The sequence below is a fragment of the Labrus bergylta genome, chromosome 6, assembly GCF_963930695.1.
Source record: "Labrus bergylta chromosome 6, fLabBer1.1, whole genome shotgun sequence".
In the NCBI taxonomy this organism is placed as follows: domain Eukaryota; kingdom Metazoa; phylum Chordata; class Actinopteri; order Labriformes; family Labridae; genus Labrus; species Labrus bergylta.
Window position 1 is genome coordinate 20571656 of NC_089200.1, and position 17517 is coordinate 20589172.

The window sequence follows — 17517 nt, forward strand, 5'->3', positions numbered from 1 at the left end:
TAATGCTTTTTATGACGTGTGCTGCTGCCTTCTTGGCCAGGTCACCCTTGTCAAAGAGATCCTGATCTCAATGGGTTATTTATCTGGTTAAATTAAGGTTAAATAAAAAAAAAGAAATTGGGACCGGGACCAAGCAGGACGTTTTCCACAGCACCAGTATCCTCTCCTGGCTCAGACTCAGGTTAAAGAGGTGTTGCAGAATCTCAGAATCTCAGCTTGCTGGCGCAGGTCTTCAGAACCCTTGGGCTAATGTCGTCCGGGCCTGGAGCCTTGCTGAGGTGTAGTTTCTCCAGCTGTCCCTAGCCAGTTGTTAGAGTCAGGGGAGGATGGAGCAATTCACCTCAGGGGGCGAAGTGCACTCCTGTGGTGCGGGGCCAGAGTCCAAAGAGTTCACCATGGGGTGTTGGGGGGAGGGAGAAAATAGAAAGGGAGGCTGGGGGGTGTGAAGGACAGAGGTGTTGTTTGAGGTGGGAGAGGCTGTGAACTAAACCCGTTGAAGAACAGGTTTAGCTCATTCGGCCTCTCCATTCTGCCAGAATGTTGCCTTTCTCTCCCCTTGAAAAGCTTATCTCCCCTTGAAAAGCTGATCAGCTTTAATCAAACAACACAGGACTTTTGTATCACAGGCTTCAGTTTAAAACACTTGAGCCCTTTCTTGGATGATGGATTCTATCTTTTCTGTAATTGGATCCTATGTGGACTTTGATGTCAAAAGTCTGCTTCTCTTCATTGCAGTTTTCATCCTCACAACAGATTTTATCAAAAACCGCCAGCCTGCCACCTTTCCTCCAGGACCATGGGCTTTTCCGATCGTGGGCAACATGTTCTCTGTAGACCACAACAGAACACATCAGAGTATGATGCAGGTAATTCAACAAATGTTTGACAAAAATAATACCATTCAAAATTTGGCAGGTCAACTCATAGGACTCATTCTGTCTTCTGTTGTATTGACAATGTTTTCTTTTCTTCTGTTCTTAAAATCCACTCACAGTTAGCAGGGAAATATGGAGATGTATACAGCCTGCGTATGGGCAAGGTGCCGATTGTGGTCTTAAATGGATTTAAGGTTTTTAAGGAAGCTCTTGTAAATCACGGACACAGCCTGGTGGACCGCCCAGTCATGCCTTTGACGAATGAACTAAACTATGGACTGGGTGAGAGGATGCAAAGCTTTTCTATTCACATTTTTGGTCTTACTTTTATTGTAACTCCGGTGATTCTTGGTTCTTATGCCACAAGTAGACTTGAAAAAAATATGTATTTATTTAACAGGCTGCAAACATCTCATAATGTTCCATATTACTGCAGATACATTTGAACTACTTTTGATGTATTTCCCATCAGGTATTATATCCAGCAATGGGAACTTATGGAAGCAGCAGAGGCGTTTTGCGCTTTCAACCCTCAGAAATTTTGGACTCGGTAAAAAGGCGCTAGAACCTGTCATCTTGGAGGAATTTACCTATTGTTCAAAAGACCTTCATAGCTATAAAGGTAAATGAAATATAAGGTGATAGATTTAAAACAAGAACCCCTCATGTGTACCAAATTAGCATCTCACTTTCTGTTTATCTATAAAGGTGTGCCATTTAATCCGCGCCCCATCATCAACAACGCTGTCTCAAACATAATCTGCTCCCTGGTTTTCGGACATCGCTTTGAGTACACGGATGAGAACTTCAGGAAACTGATTAGCTTCTTTGAAAAATCTCTTCAGATACAAATGTCACTCTGGGCATGGGTATGGCAATTTTAAGCAATTGACCTATTCTTGATGTGTGCACCATGGTTGTAATATATATCTCTCAGAATGAAAGACTTTTCTAAAATGCATGATTTACAAATGGAATTTTTAATGAGTATTGGTTGTTACAAACAGGAAAATCTTGTAATGAAATGTCACCTCAAAATGTTATTTTATTCTGCTCTACTCTACAGTTTTACAACTCATTCCCTCTGCTGATGAGATATTTGCCAGGACCACACATCACATTACGGCACATCTTCAATGATATAAAGGACTTCATAAGAGAAGAACTTAAACAGCACAAACAAAACTGGGACCCCTCAGACCAAAGAGACTACATCGACTGCTACTTGAATGAGATACAGATGGTGATGGGCACAATATGCACAATACTAGTTGTATTTCTTACACTGAAACCGAACAGCATCCGTTTGCGCCATGTTCTGGCCACGCCATGCATCTAGAGCTGATCACGTCCTAATGCTAATGTTCCAACTGTATGCGCTGTGGCCCTTCTTATGTGCATTCCAGAAGTGCTGACACTCTGCTCCACCAGAAAAACAAGTCTATTTTCAACTGAGGCCCTTTCAGAACGTGTAAAGCTGAACAGAGCAGATCCACCCAGACTGAAAGTTGGACATGGGAACTCACAGAGCATTCGGTCAATTTCAAAATAAAACACCATGTACTGATTTCTGATCATATATACCATCACTATATCAACATTACGTAAAAACAAGCACCAAATGATGATCAAATCGACCTCAGAAAGGAAATATCCATAAAACACTAATATTCTTGGTTTTGTAACAGTCCTTGTCTCAAAAATGTTTTAACCAATAGAAAAACATCCCTTGTGCACCGCAAGTCAAAGATCAACACATCTCTCTCTACATTTGTCAATCAATCTTGGGGTGCCAACTGTTGCTTAGCTAGCCAAGCTAATCATATGAAAGGGACCTGCTGTGTAACAACAGGTAGGTTAGCTGTCATACCGAAAAGGAAGTCAGCTTTTTGCCAAGAGCTCAAGGAGTGTTACAGCTTCCTTCCAAAAGTACCAGGCAGTGAATATGCTGCATTTTGAAGACACTGAAAGTGACCATTTTCAGTCGCCCACAGTAGAAATGCCGACAGAGAAAGCCATATTAACACAAACGATGGGTACAAGCTGAGCACTGTTAATTCAGTAAGGTAAACCGGTGACAACCAACTTGAACAAGCTGTTGAGAACCACGCGGTTGACAAAACGCGGTACACATGAATGCTGTGAGGTCTCGACTTTGCTTTTTATGAAGATGCTGCGTCATTTTCCTGTGAACCTGTGCACTGTAGCTAAGCCAACGCACAGACAACGACTAATTTCAAAGTACAGCCACTACTGATGTATGTGGAAATTACATTTGTTCTGGATGATTTTGTTTAATTCTTTGACATGTATTTGGATATATTCTCAGAGTAAGGCCCAGACTGACAACACTTTTGAAGAGGAAAATCTTGTCATGTGTGTCTTGGATCTGTTTGTTGCTGGCTCTGAAACCACTACCAGCACCCTACTCTGGGCTTTTCTCTACATGGCAAAGAGTCCTGAGATCCAGGGTAAGAGCACTGACCAGTTTTAACTCAATAATGGGGATATGTGGGAAACTAAAACACTTTAGTGGTATGTAGGTAGGTAAATACTGTAGGTAGGCTGTATTTGGAATCACATATTCACTACTACCTACTCCCTATTGAGTTCTCAGTGGAGGACTTTAGTTGATTTGTGGGCAGTGCCATGTTGTGGTGGCTGCCATATTTGCTGTGCAACTCAGCTTTTGCTGCTGAAGATACCTGCATATCTTCCGGCTTGTCTGTAGTGAGCTAATTGTTGAGCCAATTTCAGTGATATCTTCTTTTAAACTGAGTGTATCTTTTTTTTTTTTTTTTACAATATAACTAGATATAAAATGATATAACATAATTGATAAAATAAAGAACAATTTGTTTGTGCTACAACTCAATTATTAGTCACGTTCACACAGATTATGGTCTCATAACTGGCATCATCATCAGGAAAAAATATAATTACTTGGAAAATCATTTACTCTTTATAAAACACCCAAATACTATTTCTTCTGTTTCCTCTAACTCCTATTCCAATTATTTTGATAAGGAGATGAATTTCCTTTGCACAGCAATGCATGACAGTATATATTGTTTTGTCAGCTACTTTTCACAATGCACTGATAGATACAAGGAGTCCACTATGAAGGGTATAGTAATTCTCGCTTTTAATGCAGACAGCGTACCAATTCCCTGTATAGTGTAATTTAATACTGTTCCGAAGCAAGTCTTTGCTACACATTGAAAAATTAAACTACTGTTTGAAATCAACAAGAGCGCAAATCTATTTACCGTACTCACTAATGTAGTAGTTATAAATTGTGCCTCATCTCTTTACAAGTTTTGTATACTCTTGGAGCCTGTTGAAGAATTATCTTTCTACTCCACGCTGTTTCCCTCCCCCCCCCCCAGCAAAGGTCCAGTCTGAGATACATGAAGTAGTTGGAAAGTCCAGAGAACCATCAACAGCAGATCGTGTAAACCTGCCTTATACTGACGCTGTCCTCCACGAGATCATGAGAATGAGCAACGTAGTACCTCTAAGCCTGCCTCATATCACAAACCATGATATACAGTTGGAAGGATACACAATTCCAAAGGTCCGTTTTTATAAATGCATTTTTTATGATTCATAAACCTCCAGCATTTATTAATTCAAATTATTATATAAAATGTAATTATTCTTCTCACTAGGGAATCACAGTCATTCCCAATCTGACTTCGGTGCTATACGACAAGAATGAGTGGGAGACCCCCTTTACCTTCAACCCAAGACACTTTCTGAACGAGGAGGGGAAGTTTGTGAAGCCAGCTGCTTTCATTCCTTTCTCTGCAGGTGAGAAGCAACCGACCACTTCTTGACTTAACTTCTTTCACAATAAGTAAATGTGCCAATTGTCAGTCCCAGCATTCATTGGGACCCTTGGGTGGTCCTCACATATTGTTTTTACAAAAATGCCTAAATCTCTTGGCCAAGAAGGAAATGAAAAGAAATGGGTCAGGGATAATAACCATGCCAATAAATGCCAGTCGCTGCTCCCTGCGATGATTACAGTAAGAATTGACTGGATTGTATCAACCCAATTATCATTTCAATATAATTTCTTCTTTAAGTCAACCAACATGTTAAGGCCAGGCTAGTATGTTCATGGTGTTTAATTTTCTGCAGTATGTTTTCAAAGTATACAAGGCGTTTAAAAGATCAAGCTGGATAGGTGTTTATCATAACTTTTGCCATAATATTGTGAACCTATGACTGTTTTAAAAATAAACAATACATCTCTACCTCATTCCATTGTACAAAGCTGAAGCCAAAATACACTTGCTCAGGATGCTGACATCCTGCGTCCGCTAACATCCTACTACCGCTAACAAAAATTTAACCTTCAAGAAATTGGTAAAGACCAGAAAGGTCCACGCAGTCTAGAGCATAACATCTTCTTGAATCAGTTTGAAGAAGATAATCACACTTTTAGTTAGTTAAATGGCTTGTGTAATTCTTGTAGTTTGACTCATGTGTCTTCTATTAACATGAAGGAGGTGAGGGTTTATGACTTGTTCTGCAGCCAGTCAGTAGGGGACGCTCCAAATGTCTTGGCTTCACATTTGGGGAGCTGTCATGTCATCAATCTTTTTATACAGTCGATATACAGTCACCTTTGTTGAACTTATTCCTCTTCTAGCTATCCATTCTCTTTTTTTAAATACATGATTCAGGTGTTAAAATAGTCACATTTTTTCTCCATGTCCTTAAGTCATTAAATGGGAGAGAAAACAGCTGAATTTTTTATTGTTTTATTGCATGACTCTTGTTCAGTTTCTGTTAAAAACGATAACGGTTTGTCTAATTCTGTTTTCCTGCCTCAGGTAAGCGGCTGTGTCCAGGGGAAGGCCTGGCCAGGATGGAACTTTTCCTCTTCTTTACCTCCTTCATGCAGCACTTCACCTTCTCTATGCCTGCTGGGGTCAAACCCGCAATGGACTCACAGTTTGGCATAGTTCTGTCACCCCATCAGTATGAAATCTGTGCAACCTCAAGTTAAGAGAAGCACTGATTGACAAAAAAGTCCAAAAAGTAATTGGCATAATGGGTTTTTTTTGTCCTTAAGATTGCGTGACTGCTTTATGGTACAGAATATTTCTAATGAATTCTTTGCTTTCATTATACATTCCACGGCATGATGTTTAGTAATGATCTCTCTTAAGGCTTTAAAAGTATCCCTATTATTAAACAATCATTGAAACTAAGTTGATTTTCTGTCTGAATCATCATTTTGGTTGACCTTGAAATCTCAACGCAAAATAAACATTGAATAAATAATCAAAGTAATGTTTATGACAGTGATGTTGAAACAACGTGGATCTATAGTTGTTATGACTATGATTGATTTAGCATTGCGACACAGAGGCTGAAAAGACGTTTATTTATATTTAAGCGGGAGATAAAGACTTACAGTTGATAAGTCGTTGATTTATAGTTAAGGGAGAGACCATCCTGTGGAAAACCTTTGCACTCCACATGTCTTCATATCAGGGAAGCATAGAATCGTTAAATAATCTAAAAAATATATATACTTATGAATGTTTTTTAGTTTATTCACACTGTCTAACATTACACACCGTCATATATACGTTGATATTGTCAAAGTAGTCGTTATTATTGGTCATTTAGAGACACTTAGACATTTAGACTGTTGTTTAACTGTTAGGCTAGCATCTTTTCATTTGTCTTTGTGAAATCTTTACTTTTACTGTACAGCTTCATAAACACCTACGCTAAGTTAATATAGTCTATTACTACTACTATTTAGTCTTTACATGCTCCCTCTTGGTTCCATCATACAGAAACACAATATCTCCTATCACTCCTATGCCGATGACACACAGCTTTATATTTCATGGCCGAATGCATTGAAGAAATTAGCTGCTGGCTGTCACAAACTTTTCTATAGCTTAACAAGGATAAAACGGAAATTCTGATTGTGGGCCCACAAAGACAAAGGCAAGAACTCATATCCATTTCATCATCTTTTCCTCTTCAGTCCAGTGATCATGTCAAAAACCTAGGTGTCATCATTGATTCGGATCTAAACTTTCAGAAGCACATTACAGCTATTACAAACAGCCTTCTATCATCTCAAGAACATATCCAAACTCAGGTGCTTCATGACCCAATCTGATTCCGAACAACTGGTCCATGCATTCATATCCGGCAGACTAGATTACTGTAATGCCCTCTATGCTGGACTTCCCAAAAATAAATTTAAAAAACTCCAACTCATCCAAAATGCTGCAGCCAGAGTGCTAACCGGGACAAAGAAAATAGAACACATCACACCGATCCTAAAAAACATTCTTCATTGGCTTCCAGTTCACTACAGAATAGAATTCAAAACATTACTTCTGGTTTACAAAACATTACATGGAGTGGCACCTCAATATCTTTCAGACCTATTCATTGACTACAGCCCAATAAGATCCCTTGGATCAGCAGATATGGGTCTGCTGAACTTACCAAAGGTCAAGACTAAATCTGGTGAAGGTGCATTTAGTCACCATGGTCAATTTTATGGAATGACCTGAGGTCTGTTAAGAGTGGTCTTAAAACATTGCTTTACTCTCGTGCCTTTGGTTGCTAGTTTGTCTTTGTGTGTGTGTGTGTACATATGGTTGGTGCATGGTCCCTGTCAGCACTTTATGTGCTGTATGCTGCGGCGCTGCTTCCTGGGAAACATTGTGCTGTCAGGTAACAGCTGATGTTTGTTATGGTGTTACACAACAGTCTAAAGGTGCGCTCCAGCTGTGATTTTCTTTGGTCCAGAGCTTGAAGTGGATAATAAAACAAGTGCAAGTACCGGTACTTTCCTTCAACAATAGTGTGCTGTGTTTGCAAAAGCTTCATTGAACATTAGAAAATAAAATAGACTTATACCAAAGTGATGTTGCTCAGTCATCACTCCTGGGCCTCCATACATGTGTGGTGGTGACTGTGTCTGCAGAGACTTTGTCTGGATTTTAATGTTTTGGCTGAGGCAGGACTTTTTTTCTGAGCCAATGACGGCTCCAATGAGTTTAGAAGTTGAAACAATTCAGCGATTGGACGCCATTCAAACCAGCGAATATGACTGGCAGAAAACCTCAAACAGAACCAGACTTTTTCAGCCATACTGTACGTCTAACATGATTCCTGCTTTTTCTATCATCTTTTCACATGATATAGTGTGTAATTCCAAGTGTCCCATTACGACTACAGATGTCAGGGCACTGCATTTTAAATCATCAATATTTCTAAAGACTGTACTGCCCTGGACAAAAAGAGAGCACACAGTCTAAAGTTATTTGATCCTAAAACCTTTATACCTATGAACTTTATGAATTAAACTTCAGTGCTCAAAGTAGCAGTCTTACTGTTGAATGAAATGGATGCATGTCAAATGGATTTTGGGCAGCTGTGGCTCAGTTGGTAGAGTCGGTCATATCTCAACTGGAAGGTCGGGGTTCAATCCCCAGCCCCTGCAGCCACATGTTCAATGTGTCCTTCGGCAGGATACATAACCCAAAGTTGCACCCTCTGCGTGTGAATGTCTATGAAAGGGATTAACTACTTGTGATGGTCACTTCACATAGCAGCCTCTGCCATCAGTGTGTGAATGTGTAGGTGTGTGTACCTGCTGTGAAGATTTAGAACATTTGCTATTTATTTTAGCAGTTAGAGGAAAGCGGGTGAGGTAGAATGATTACCCGTTAGCTTCATGAAGTGCCCCTTCAGTAACTCTGTTTATTTAGTTCCATCATGTGAAGAACCCAGAGAACCTGCTATGAGGAGAGTACCTATAAAAATAAAATAAAAAGTCACAGTACACCAAAATACAAATATGAAAATGATGGTTAATAGCAGTGAGTACACGCCCTTTTTATAGCACTGCTTTGGTCATGTTTTGAGTTTCCTTTCTATCTGCTCCTGTAGGAGGGAACACCCTGCTGGACGGCTTGCCTGAGCGGCTCCAGGCTGAAATCAAAGGACTGGTTCCCCCCAACATGGGGGAGAGTGTTCATGTCAGCAGCCCGAAGGACAGAGACTTTTCAGTGTGGAGGAGCAGTGCTCTCCAACCTGCCCACCTTCAGCTCCGCATGGATCAGTCAGGAAGAACATGAGGAGTACGGACCACAGATCTTCTTCAGGAAATGCTTCTGAGATGAACTCTGAGTAATGTACTGATTAACTTTTTACTACACAAAGTGCAATATACAAACAGCCCGAAAACAGTGTCATGGACCGGTCCTCCTTTAACATTTATCTGTCTTGTATGTATTTACGGCTTTAAACCTGCCGTCAGTGTGGATCCTGACTAGTGTGCTCTTACCTATCACCTGAGCTGCTACTGACCCGCTGCACACTCTTAAGCTATTTGCTCGAGGTTCCAGGCTCTTTGCTCTAAGTCCTGTTGCTAAGAGCCACAAACATGGCATGGATGAAATTTATATTTAAGCCCTTAAAATGTTGTCCGTCAATGTCACTGTTCATTAAGCGCCTTAAACTGTGTCTAAACCTTCCCAAGTTGGGTTTTATTTTTGTGTCCCATCAGTTAATAAGCGAGAGTTTAAAGTATAGAAATGTTTGTGTTTAAGAGACAAGAATTGAAGCTGGCCTTTAATTGATGTCTGCCAATTATTTTTTTCCAAAATAAGCGATTGAGGGACAAAGATAAATCACTCAACGTGCTGACTATATAATCAAATATCAAATATATATTTATACAAAGATGTAAACACAGTTGGTGTAACAGTTTGACCTTAATGTGTGTGACATGGTGCAAGTTGGATTTTGAATGATTTGGATCAGTGCAGCTGTGCAGTGTTCACAATCTAAAATATTGGATAGAAACACCATTAAATGATCTTAAGATGGATTATTAAAACCACATTTCTCAAACTTTTTTCTGGATTTTGTGTTCCATTTTTTCCCCTTAAATATCAAGAAAATGTTTGCTTGTACCTTTGCCAGGTGACATAAAGTGGTTCCCTCTTTTGGTTAAAGATCATTGTACATGCAAGTTTGCTGTTTCTGCAGGAGTGTGAACCGGTGGGGAGAGATGTGTTGATTTGTGGGATATGAAGTTTTTTTACTCGTAAACATGCAGCTGAGTCATTGGTAAATTTAATGGTTGTTTTCCAGCTGAAGAGCCCTTTGGTCAGCATGTCTTTTGTTGTGTTCATGGTGTAAGATGTGAAGTGAGGTATTTGAGTGCTAATACCTCTCATGTCTGTAGAATAAGCAGATGAAGTTGATGCTACTACTGCAGGAACAGTTTTTGTTTGATGTATCATTTTTCTCTATTTGAGTGATGTGTCTTATAAATGATTTCCTGAGTTTTGTTTAGAATTGTTAAAAGTTGTGTGCATGTTTTTTTTCTCTTTCACAATAGTGGTCATTACTTGTGAAGGGTGTTGCCAAATCTGCTGTATTTATCTCTTTACCATGAAACCTTGAAGAACCCTTAAGCCATGTATATAAATATTAAGTTTACTTTTTGAATGTGGAGTTTTTGCATTGAATTATTTTGTTTGCATGTAATTAAGTTGCTCTTTTTCTGCATGTTTTCCTCTGTGTGCTTGCTTGTCTTTGTATTTTGCTTTTTAAAAGGCAAAGGGGGGTTGTCATGTGACCTAAAGCTCAGCTCTGAAGTGGGACTCACCATTAAATGTGACTGTAGTGTTTTCAGTCAGAGCCTCGCGTAAAGGCCAGGATGAACAGCTCAGTCTGCCTCGTTTACTGGCTTCATTTGAAAAAGAAACGTCTTCTTTGTCCCCTAAATGTACTGCAACAGTCTGGACTGAGTCTTGCAACTTTTCACCCAAACCATGCTATGTATGTAATGTCTCGTTTTATAATAAATATTTAGTCATCACTCTTTTGTGTTGTCACACATCAAAAATAGTGGGGTTAATACAGACAATTATTTTCTGAGTAATTCAATGTGTTGTAGTCTTAGCAGGAAATAAAAGGTGAATACTCCAGAAACTAGGGAATTTCTACTCTCCTGTTACATGCTTTTTATAGATTGGTACAATAAAGCATCAAACGCAGTTTTAAAGTCTCTTGCTGCTCTCCAAATTAAATACATAGTCCTGTTTTCAAAACCCCATATTTTTTTTATTTAAAAAATCATTAATTCTGCTTACAATATTAGTGTCTTGATGATAATCAGTTTCTTTTTACGAGGTTAAGTTATGGTCTTAACCTTCGATGCACCAGAAGGTAAATAAAAGCAGTCAAACAGCAAGTGAAGATCTCTCAGTTTAAGACAATGTATAATAATGTGTCTAATTTTATTTTTGAATATATAGATTTACATATATATATATTACATATACTGTATATATATTATAGCACTTAATTAAAACCCAAGTTATAAGTAGGCTACATAAAAACTATAAAATCGTCATAAATAAAAAAAAAGTTATCACAGTCAAGTCAAAGTGAAAAATTAATTAATACAGTTTAAGATATAAAGATATATTTTCACTGTAGACATTTTTTAATTAATAAATGGTTCTGTTCTTTTTAGCTGTTAAATATTTTTTAATATCTAGTAGACCAACAGTGTATTTTTGTTTTAAATATTTTAAATAAAATAATATATAATAATATATCATAATATAATATATATATAATAATATTTACAGTCTATGACTTGCATGAGGCTGTGAAATGAATTAAATCTTTTGTCGGTGTAGCATTTCTTTTCCGCCATCATGATGGACGTAGGCCAACGTCATGGCTAACGTCGACTGATTAGACGGTAGTCATACGTTTGACACGAATGTGATTGACAGACACACTGGACCAATAGTGGAGAAGACAGTGACGACTTCATTGGTCTAAATCTGTTCGTGTACGTCAAGTGTAAAGAAATGAGCCAACCAACATTCGAGCTGAAGGGTAGAGGGCGGGGCTCAGCTGTCGTATAAAAGAGATGGTTGCGTCATTTGTACACGCTAACAGACATTTTAATCCGTTTATCGAAGCAGTCTTTAAAACATAAAAGAAAATGAGGGAAATTGTGCCTCTCCAGGTCGGCCAGTGCGGGAACCAGATCGGTGCCAAGGTTAGTACAGCTTTTTATGTTTTTTGTTCGGTTGAACTCGATGTATTTTAGAAAAGAAACGCTGCGTCCTCTGTGCTTTTGTGAAGGTGTACTCCAAACCTAAAATCTCAAGAGCTGCTCTTATGGGTTGTGATGCGTCGAATTGTAACGAATATAAATCGATTTTTACCTAATTTACAAATCTGATAAATTGTGTTAATTTGTACGACCGTTAGATGTCAGTTAACAACTGCGGATGGGATTGACCGTTGAGTGGTTTAAAATCATTATTTTCATCTTACTCGGTGACGTAATTGTTCCCGCAATGCGAAATGTAGGAAGTGAGTGTTTTCTCTCGTCTTGGGCTGTAATGTAACTTGAACAAAGTTCTGCGTGTTTATGATTAAAACAAAAAGTCCGCAGTCGTGACCAAGTTGGCGGTTAATGACGTATGAGCGATGAGGCCGCGCGCGGACTGCTGAACGGCGGGAAGTTGAAAGTAACCCATCCGGGTACTTTGCCCAAACGATGCCGGCTCCGCTCCCTTTCTGGGTGAAATCATTCCGTCTGAATGAATGGCGGTTAATGGACAAGCTGGGGTCATTACCTATTTAAAGTCTTAAAAAACGAAAACCGTACTTTAAAACGGCAAGTATGAGCCTAAATCTGATGACCAGTGATGTAAACATTTAAAATATGACATTTCTGAACAGAGATTGGCATCATAACGGTATAAAATTAACCATGTACGTGAGTGTCCGTTTAATCTCTCTCCGTCAAACTGCTCAAAGAGTCATCAGTGGAAACTGACTTTAAACACCTGATGAGTAATTATTAACCGTGTTACCCGAGGGAGAACTTTATTTTTAAATATGTATTTGTAATAGTTTCTAACAGTGTTCATAGCTGTAATGGAGTGGTTACAGACGTTTATTTTAGAGAAAAGGGGACAAACTCTGAGTTATCATCTGATTTAGTAAAGAATAACACGTGAAAAGTCACCTGGATGAGATTAAAACATTTTGTATTCATACGTGAGTGTAAATAATGACGAGTGGGACGAGACGAGGTGTTATATCGAGCTAGCAAACTTTTTATTTTGACATTTATTTTTCAGTAAGAGGATTTAATGTAGTGTTCCTTCGTTTAGAGCAGTGGTGTCCGAACTTTTTTGCTTGCGGGCCAAAATTGTCGTGTGCCACAGGTTTTGTTTTTTAAAATATAGTTTTAAAAATAGTAAGGCTTTGTAGATCAGAATCAAAAGGCTCCCTAAAGAAACCCTTTAATAAAAGGAAATCAAATATTTTGATTTCTTCGTTCTACTTTATTTGTTTTTTCTCAGAATCAAGCCTGTAACGTGGTTCATGTTTTTGGAAAAGCTTTCTGCATTTAGCTCAGGTCATTAAATGGTTAAACAACAGTCTGCTTGTTTGCAAAAACTTAACATACTTTTTTTTTTTTTTTTCATAGTTTACAAAATAAAGTGGAAAATAGTAAAAGCTCTAGATTTAAAAAAAAAACACAACATGCAAGTTACTGAACATTTTCTGTTTTAGGAATATTGTTCAGCGCTTGTTAACATGAAAAAGAAAAATAAGATAATGTGCCGATCTTAATCAAAATCTTCTGATTCTTCATTTGAAGTCACGGGCCGCACTTTCGACACCCCTGGTTTAGAGACATTTTCACCAACATATTTATGTGACAGTTACGTGGGGGCGGGCGGGCGGGCGGTCACTCTGGAGAGCCAGAAGTGACGTTCAACTGCTCTCATGAATCAACCTCTATAGAACTGCTATGTCAGCTTTAAAAATGAAAGGAAACTGATACATAATGACCTGCGTCCACTTGAATGTTACTGCCTACTCATTCCCCTGTCACTTGTTTATGTTTTATCAGCCAACAATGTTTTATTGTATTTCAGTTTTGGGAGGTGATCAGTGATGAGCACGGCATTGACCCAACTGGCACATACCACGGTGACAGTGACCTGCAGCTTGACAGGATCAATGTCTACTACAATGAAGCCACAGGTAAGGTTGAATTAGATGTTTTAATAGGCGCATAAACTTTTTGGCTTTTTTTTTTTTTTGTGAACATTGCCATTATGTCCTTTATGCTTCTTGAAGGTGGTAAATATGTTCCCCGTGCTGTGCTGGTGGATCTGGAGCCAGGAACCATGCACTCTGTGAGATCCGGACCCTACGGCCAGATCTTCAGGCCAGACAACTTTGTTAACGGTAATTGTTCATTTGTCCTTGCATTCCTTCTCTACTAGCTACTTCTCATTTTGGATTTAAGTACTGTTAAGCTTAATTTCCCCCCTTTTTTTTTCTTTCCTCTTCTAGGCCAGAGTGGTGCTGGCAACAACTGGGCCAAAGGTCACTACACAGAGGGTGCAGAGCTGGTGGACACTGTCCTGGATGTAGTGAGGAAGGAGGCAGAGAACTGTGACTGCCTGCAGGGCTTCCAGCTCACACACTCTCTTGGTGGTGGTACTGGCTCTGGGATGGGCACACTGCTCATCAGCAAAATCCGTGAAGAGTACCCCGACCGTATTATGAAAACCTACAGCGTGGTACCCTCAGCCAAAGTATCAGACACAGTCGTTGAGCCCTACAACGCCACACTGTCAGTCCACCAGCTTGTAGAAAACACAGACCAAACCTTCTGTATTGACAACGAGGCTCTGTATGACATCTGTTTCCGCACCCTTAAACTTACAACCCCCTCATATGGTGACCTCAACCACCTCGTCTCTGCCACCATGAGTGGCGTTACCACCTGCCTCAGGTTCCCCGGACCGCTCAATGCTGACCTGAGGAAGCTGGCTGTAAACATGGTGCCATTCCCTCGTCTCCACTTTTTCATTCCAGGCTTCGCTCCCCTCACAAGCCGAGGCAGCCTGCAGTACAGGTCCCTCACTGTACCAGAGCTCACCCAGCAGATGTTCGACGCAAAGAACATGATGGCTGCCTGCGACCCACGTCATGGCCGCTACCTGACCGTGGCTGCTATCTTCCGTGGCCACATGTCCATGAAGGAGGTGGATGAACAGATGCTGAACGTGCAGAACAAAAACAGCAGCTACTTTGTTGAATGGATCCCCAACAACGTGAAGACCGCTGTCTGTGACATCCCTCCCCGTGGCCTCAAGATGGCTGCCACATTCATCGGCAACAGCACAGCCATCCAGGAGCTGTTCAAGCGCATCTCTGAGCAGTTCACAGCCATGTTCAGGCGCAAAGCTTTCCTCCATTGGTACACCGGCGAGGGTATGGATGAGATGGAGTTCACCGAGGCTGAGAGCAACATGAACGACCTGGTGTCCGAGTACCAGCAGTACCAGGACGCCACCGCAGAGGAGGAGGGAGAATTTGAGGAGGAAGGCGAGGAGGAGCTTGCCTAAACCTTAAATTGTCCAAAGGTTTGCTGGCAAATCTGCCATGAAAATGGAATGTTCTAACCAAGTGTTTTCTTGTTTTCCAGTTTTCACTGTTCTGTCTGCTGTTCATGTGAATAAAAGATTCTTCTGCATTTTTGAAGTCTTAATGTGTTTAATAGTATTCACAGGCTACCTTCAAATTCATGAGATATAACTATGAAGTCAAAGTATTTATTAGAGTAGAGGCTCTACACTGTAGATAAGGTGTAGTTGCATGGCTGGTGTTTTGCCAGAAATACAGAAGTAAACCAACATTTAAAATCTGTTATAATGTGACTTAAATGAAAAGTAGTAAGACCATGATGGAGATTCTGGATATAAATGTGGTTCATTCAATGTTTTGTAATTTTTATTCATTGTAGATAAAGGTGCTGCTGAAATTTAGACAAAGAGCACATACATAATTACACTAAAAAATAATTAAAATTTAATATGATTAAATTACAAGCTGAAAGTGTTCATCAGATATCACATGCAGTGTTTGGCGTTTGAACTCTACTGATAGTTTGAATGTAACATATTGATTATCCAGCTTACTAATAAATCTTATAAATCTGGATGCATCTTAAACCACCTCTGCAGACATTTCCATACTGTCGCTCAGTCTGACAGTTCCTGGTTGTGGTCGGTAGGTGGCAGTGTTGGCTAAATCACTCTTCCAAACGCAGTAGGTCAGGATGCTCACCGCCAAGGCCAGCAGAGTCCAACAGCACACCTTCACCTGGCTCTCCAAGCCCTGCTTCGCTCCAAAGCGGGACACAAAGCCGCTCTGTCAACAACAAACAAGTAGATTGAACACAGACATGTACTGTAATCATTCAGATTTCTAAGGAACACATTTTAACCTGAATTCTTACTTTAAATCAGAAAGATTGTTGAAACAACTCGGATTAAAAAGTCTCAAGAAACCTGTATTTTACAGTTATGATTTTACCCAATTAGTTTGTAGATCTCTAAACACAATTAGGACAGCTGTTCGTGTTATTACTGAATATACTAAACCAGGGGTGCCCAACCTTTTTTGAACCAAGATCTACTTTTAAAGTTGCCAGTCTGCCGAGATCTACCAGTCCACATAGTGAGCCATAGCCTTTACCGACAGCCTACAAACGCATTTAATACTCAAACAACAAACAGAAAATAATATCAGATATAATAAATGAGAGTTCTGTAAAAAATAATGCAATATCGACATACTTTTTTTAAACTCTTATTTTAGGATAGGCTACATTTTAATATTACGTTTGTATTTATATCACATATGTTTTTCCCTTAATTTAGTTTACAACAAACAACTTTAATCTGTGTGGAGATGTTCACAGACTACAGCAGGCTGCTGTGAGATGATTTTGCTTTTGTTAAATTAGCTGCAGACACGGTGAGAGTGAACGGAGTAAAGTCCAACCGACTGTTTGACCGGGTCACGTGTGTTCACGCCTCGGTCCGTACGGATCACGGATCAACTGTGTGCTGTAGCACTAAAAGTAAAAAGTAAAAAGGTTCGCGTGGTGGCTGGCGCTCCAGTGCAAGTGTGTGTGTGTATGTGTGTGTATGTGTGTGCGTTTGCGCTGTATGTTGGTGTGCCCACTCTCTCTCTTGCGCGCGCTCTCGCTCTCTCGCTCGCTCTCTCATGCACGCAGCAATTTCATGAATAAATGAAAAATTAAATACAAACAGGTCGGAAGTATACTTGGGCTCCCCACACAGGTATCGTGTGTGGGAAACAGTGCAATGAGATGAAATTGAAATCACTTTTCTATTTTACAATTGTATTTTATATTGACGAAACATCTCGATCGACTGAGAATCAGTCAGCGATCTACTGTCGATCGCGATCGACTGTTTGGGCACCCCTGGTGTAAAACAAAAACACAAGCTTAATGTCTCTTAAAGAAGAGTAGAGGTCTATGAATAACCTCCCTTAAATAACTTTTTTTTATTTTTCGGTTGTCTTTTTTTAGCTAGGTCACTGTCACACTAATCCTCATAAAACTTCGCAAAATAAAGATAAAAAATAAATAAATAAATTACGAACTAATGGCGGAAGCGTACAGCTGGATTATACCGCCCTCGAGAGGAGAGACTGACGTAATGCATCCGAGACTGGCCCTGTTACTGTGGTAACCAATTAT

The 17517-nt window shown here is 39.7% G+C and overlaps 2 protein-coding genes across 2 annotated transcripts; both read left to right on the forward strand.

The window, feature by feature from the left end:
- The first annotated feature begins 446 nt into the window (after positions 1 to 446).
- LOC109996109 (cytochrome P450 2J2-like) lies at positions 447 to 6134 on the forward strand. The gene is made up of 9 exons (XM_065955965.1): positions 447 to 866; positions 995 to 1157; positions 1348 to 1497; positions 1584 to 1744; positions 1942 to 2118; positions 3205 to 3346; positions 4265 to 4452; positions 4547 to 4688; positions 5720 to 6134. Exons 1-9 carry the CDS (start codon positions 660 to 662, stop codon positions 5893 to 5895), a joined length of 1506 nt encoding a protein of 501 aa, XP_065812037.1. The 5' UTR covers positions 447 to 659; the 3' UTR covers positions 5896 to 6134.
- Positions 6135 to 11857: 5723 nt separating this feature from the next.
- LOC109996083 (tubulin beta-1 chain-like) lies at positions 11858 to 15477 on the forward strand. The gene is made up of 4 exons (XM_020650025.3): positions 11858 to 11961; positions 13865 to 13973; positions 14070 to 14180; positions 14289 to 15477. The coding sequence occupies exons 1-4, from the start codon at positions 11905 to 11907 to the stop codon at positions 15347 to 15349; spliced, it is 1338 nt and encodes a 445-aa protein (XP_020505681.1). The 5' UTR covers positions 11858 to 11904; the 3' UTR covers positions 15350 to 15477.
- The last annotated feature ends 2040 nt before the right edge of the window (positions 15478 to 17517 follow it).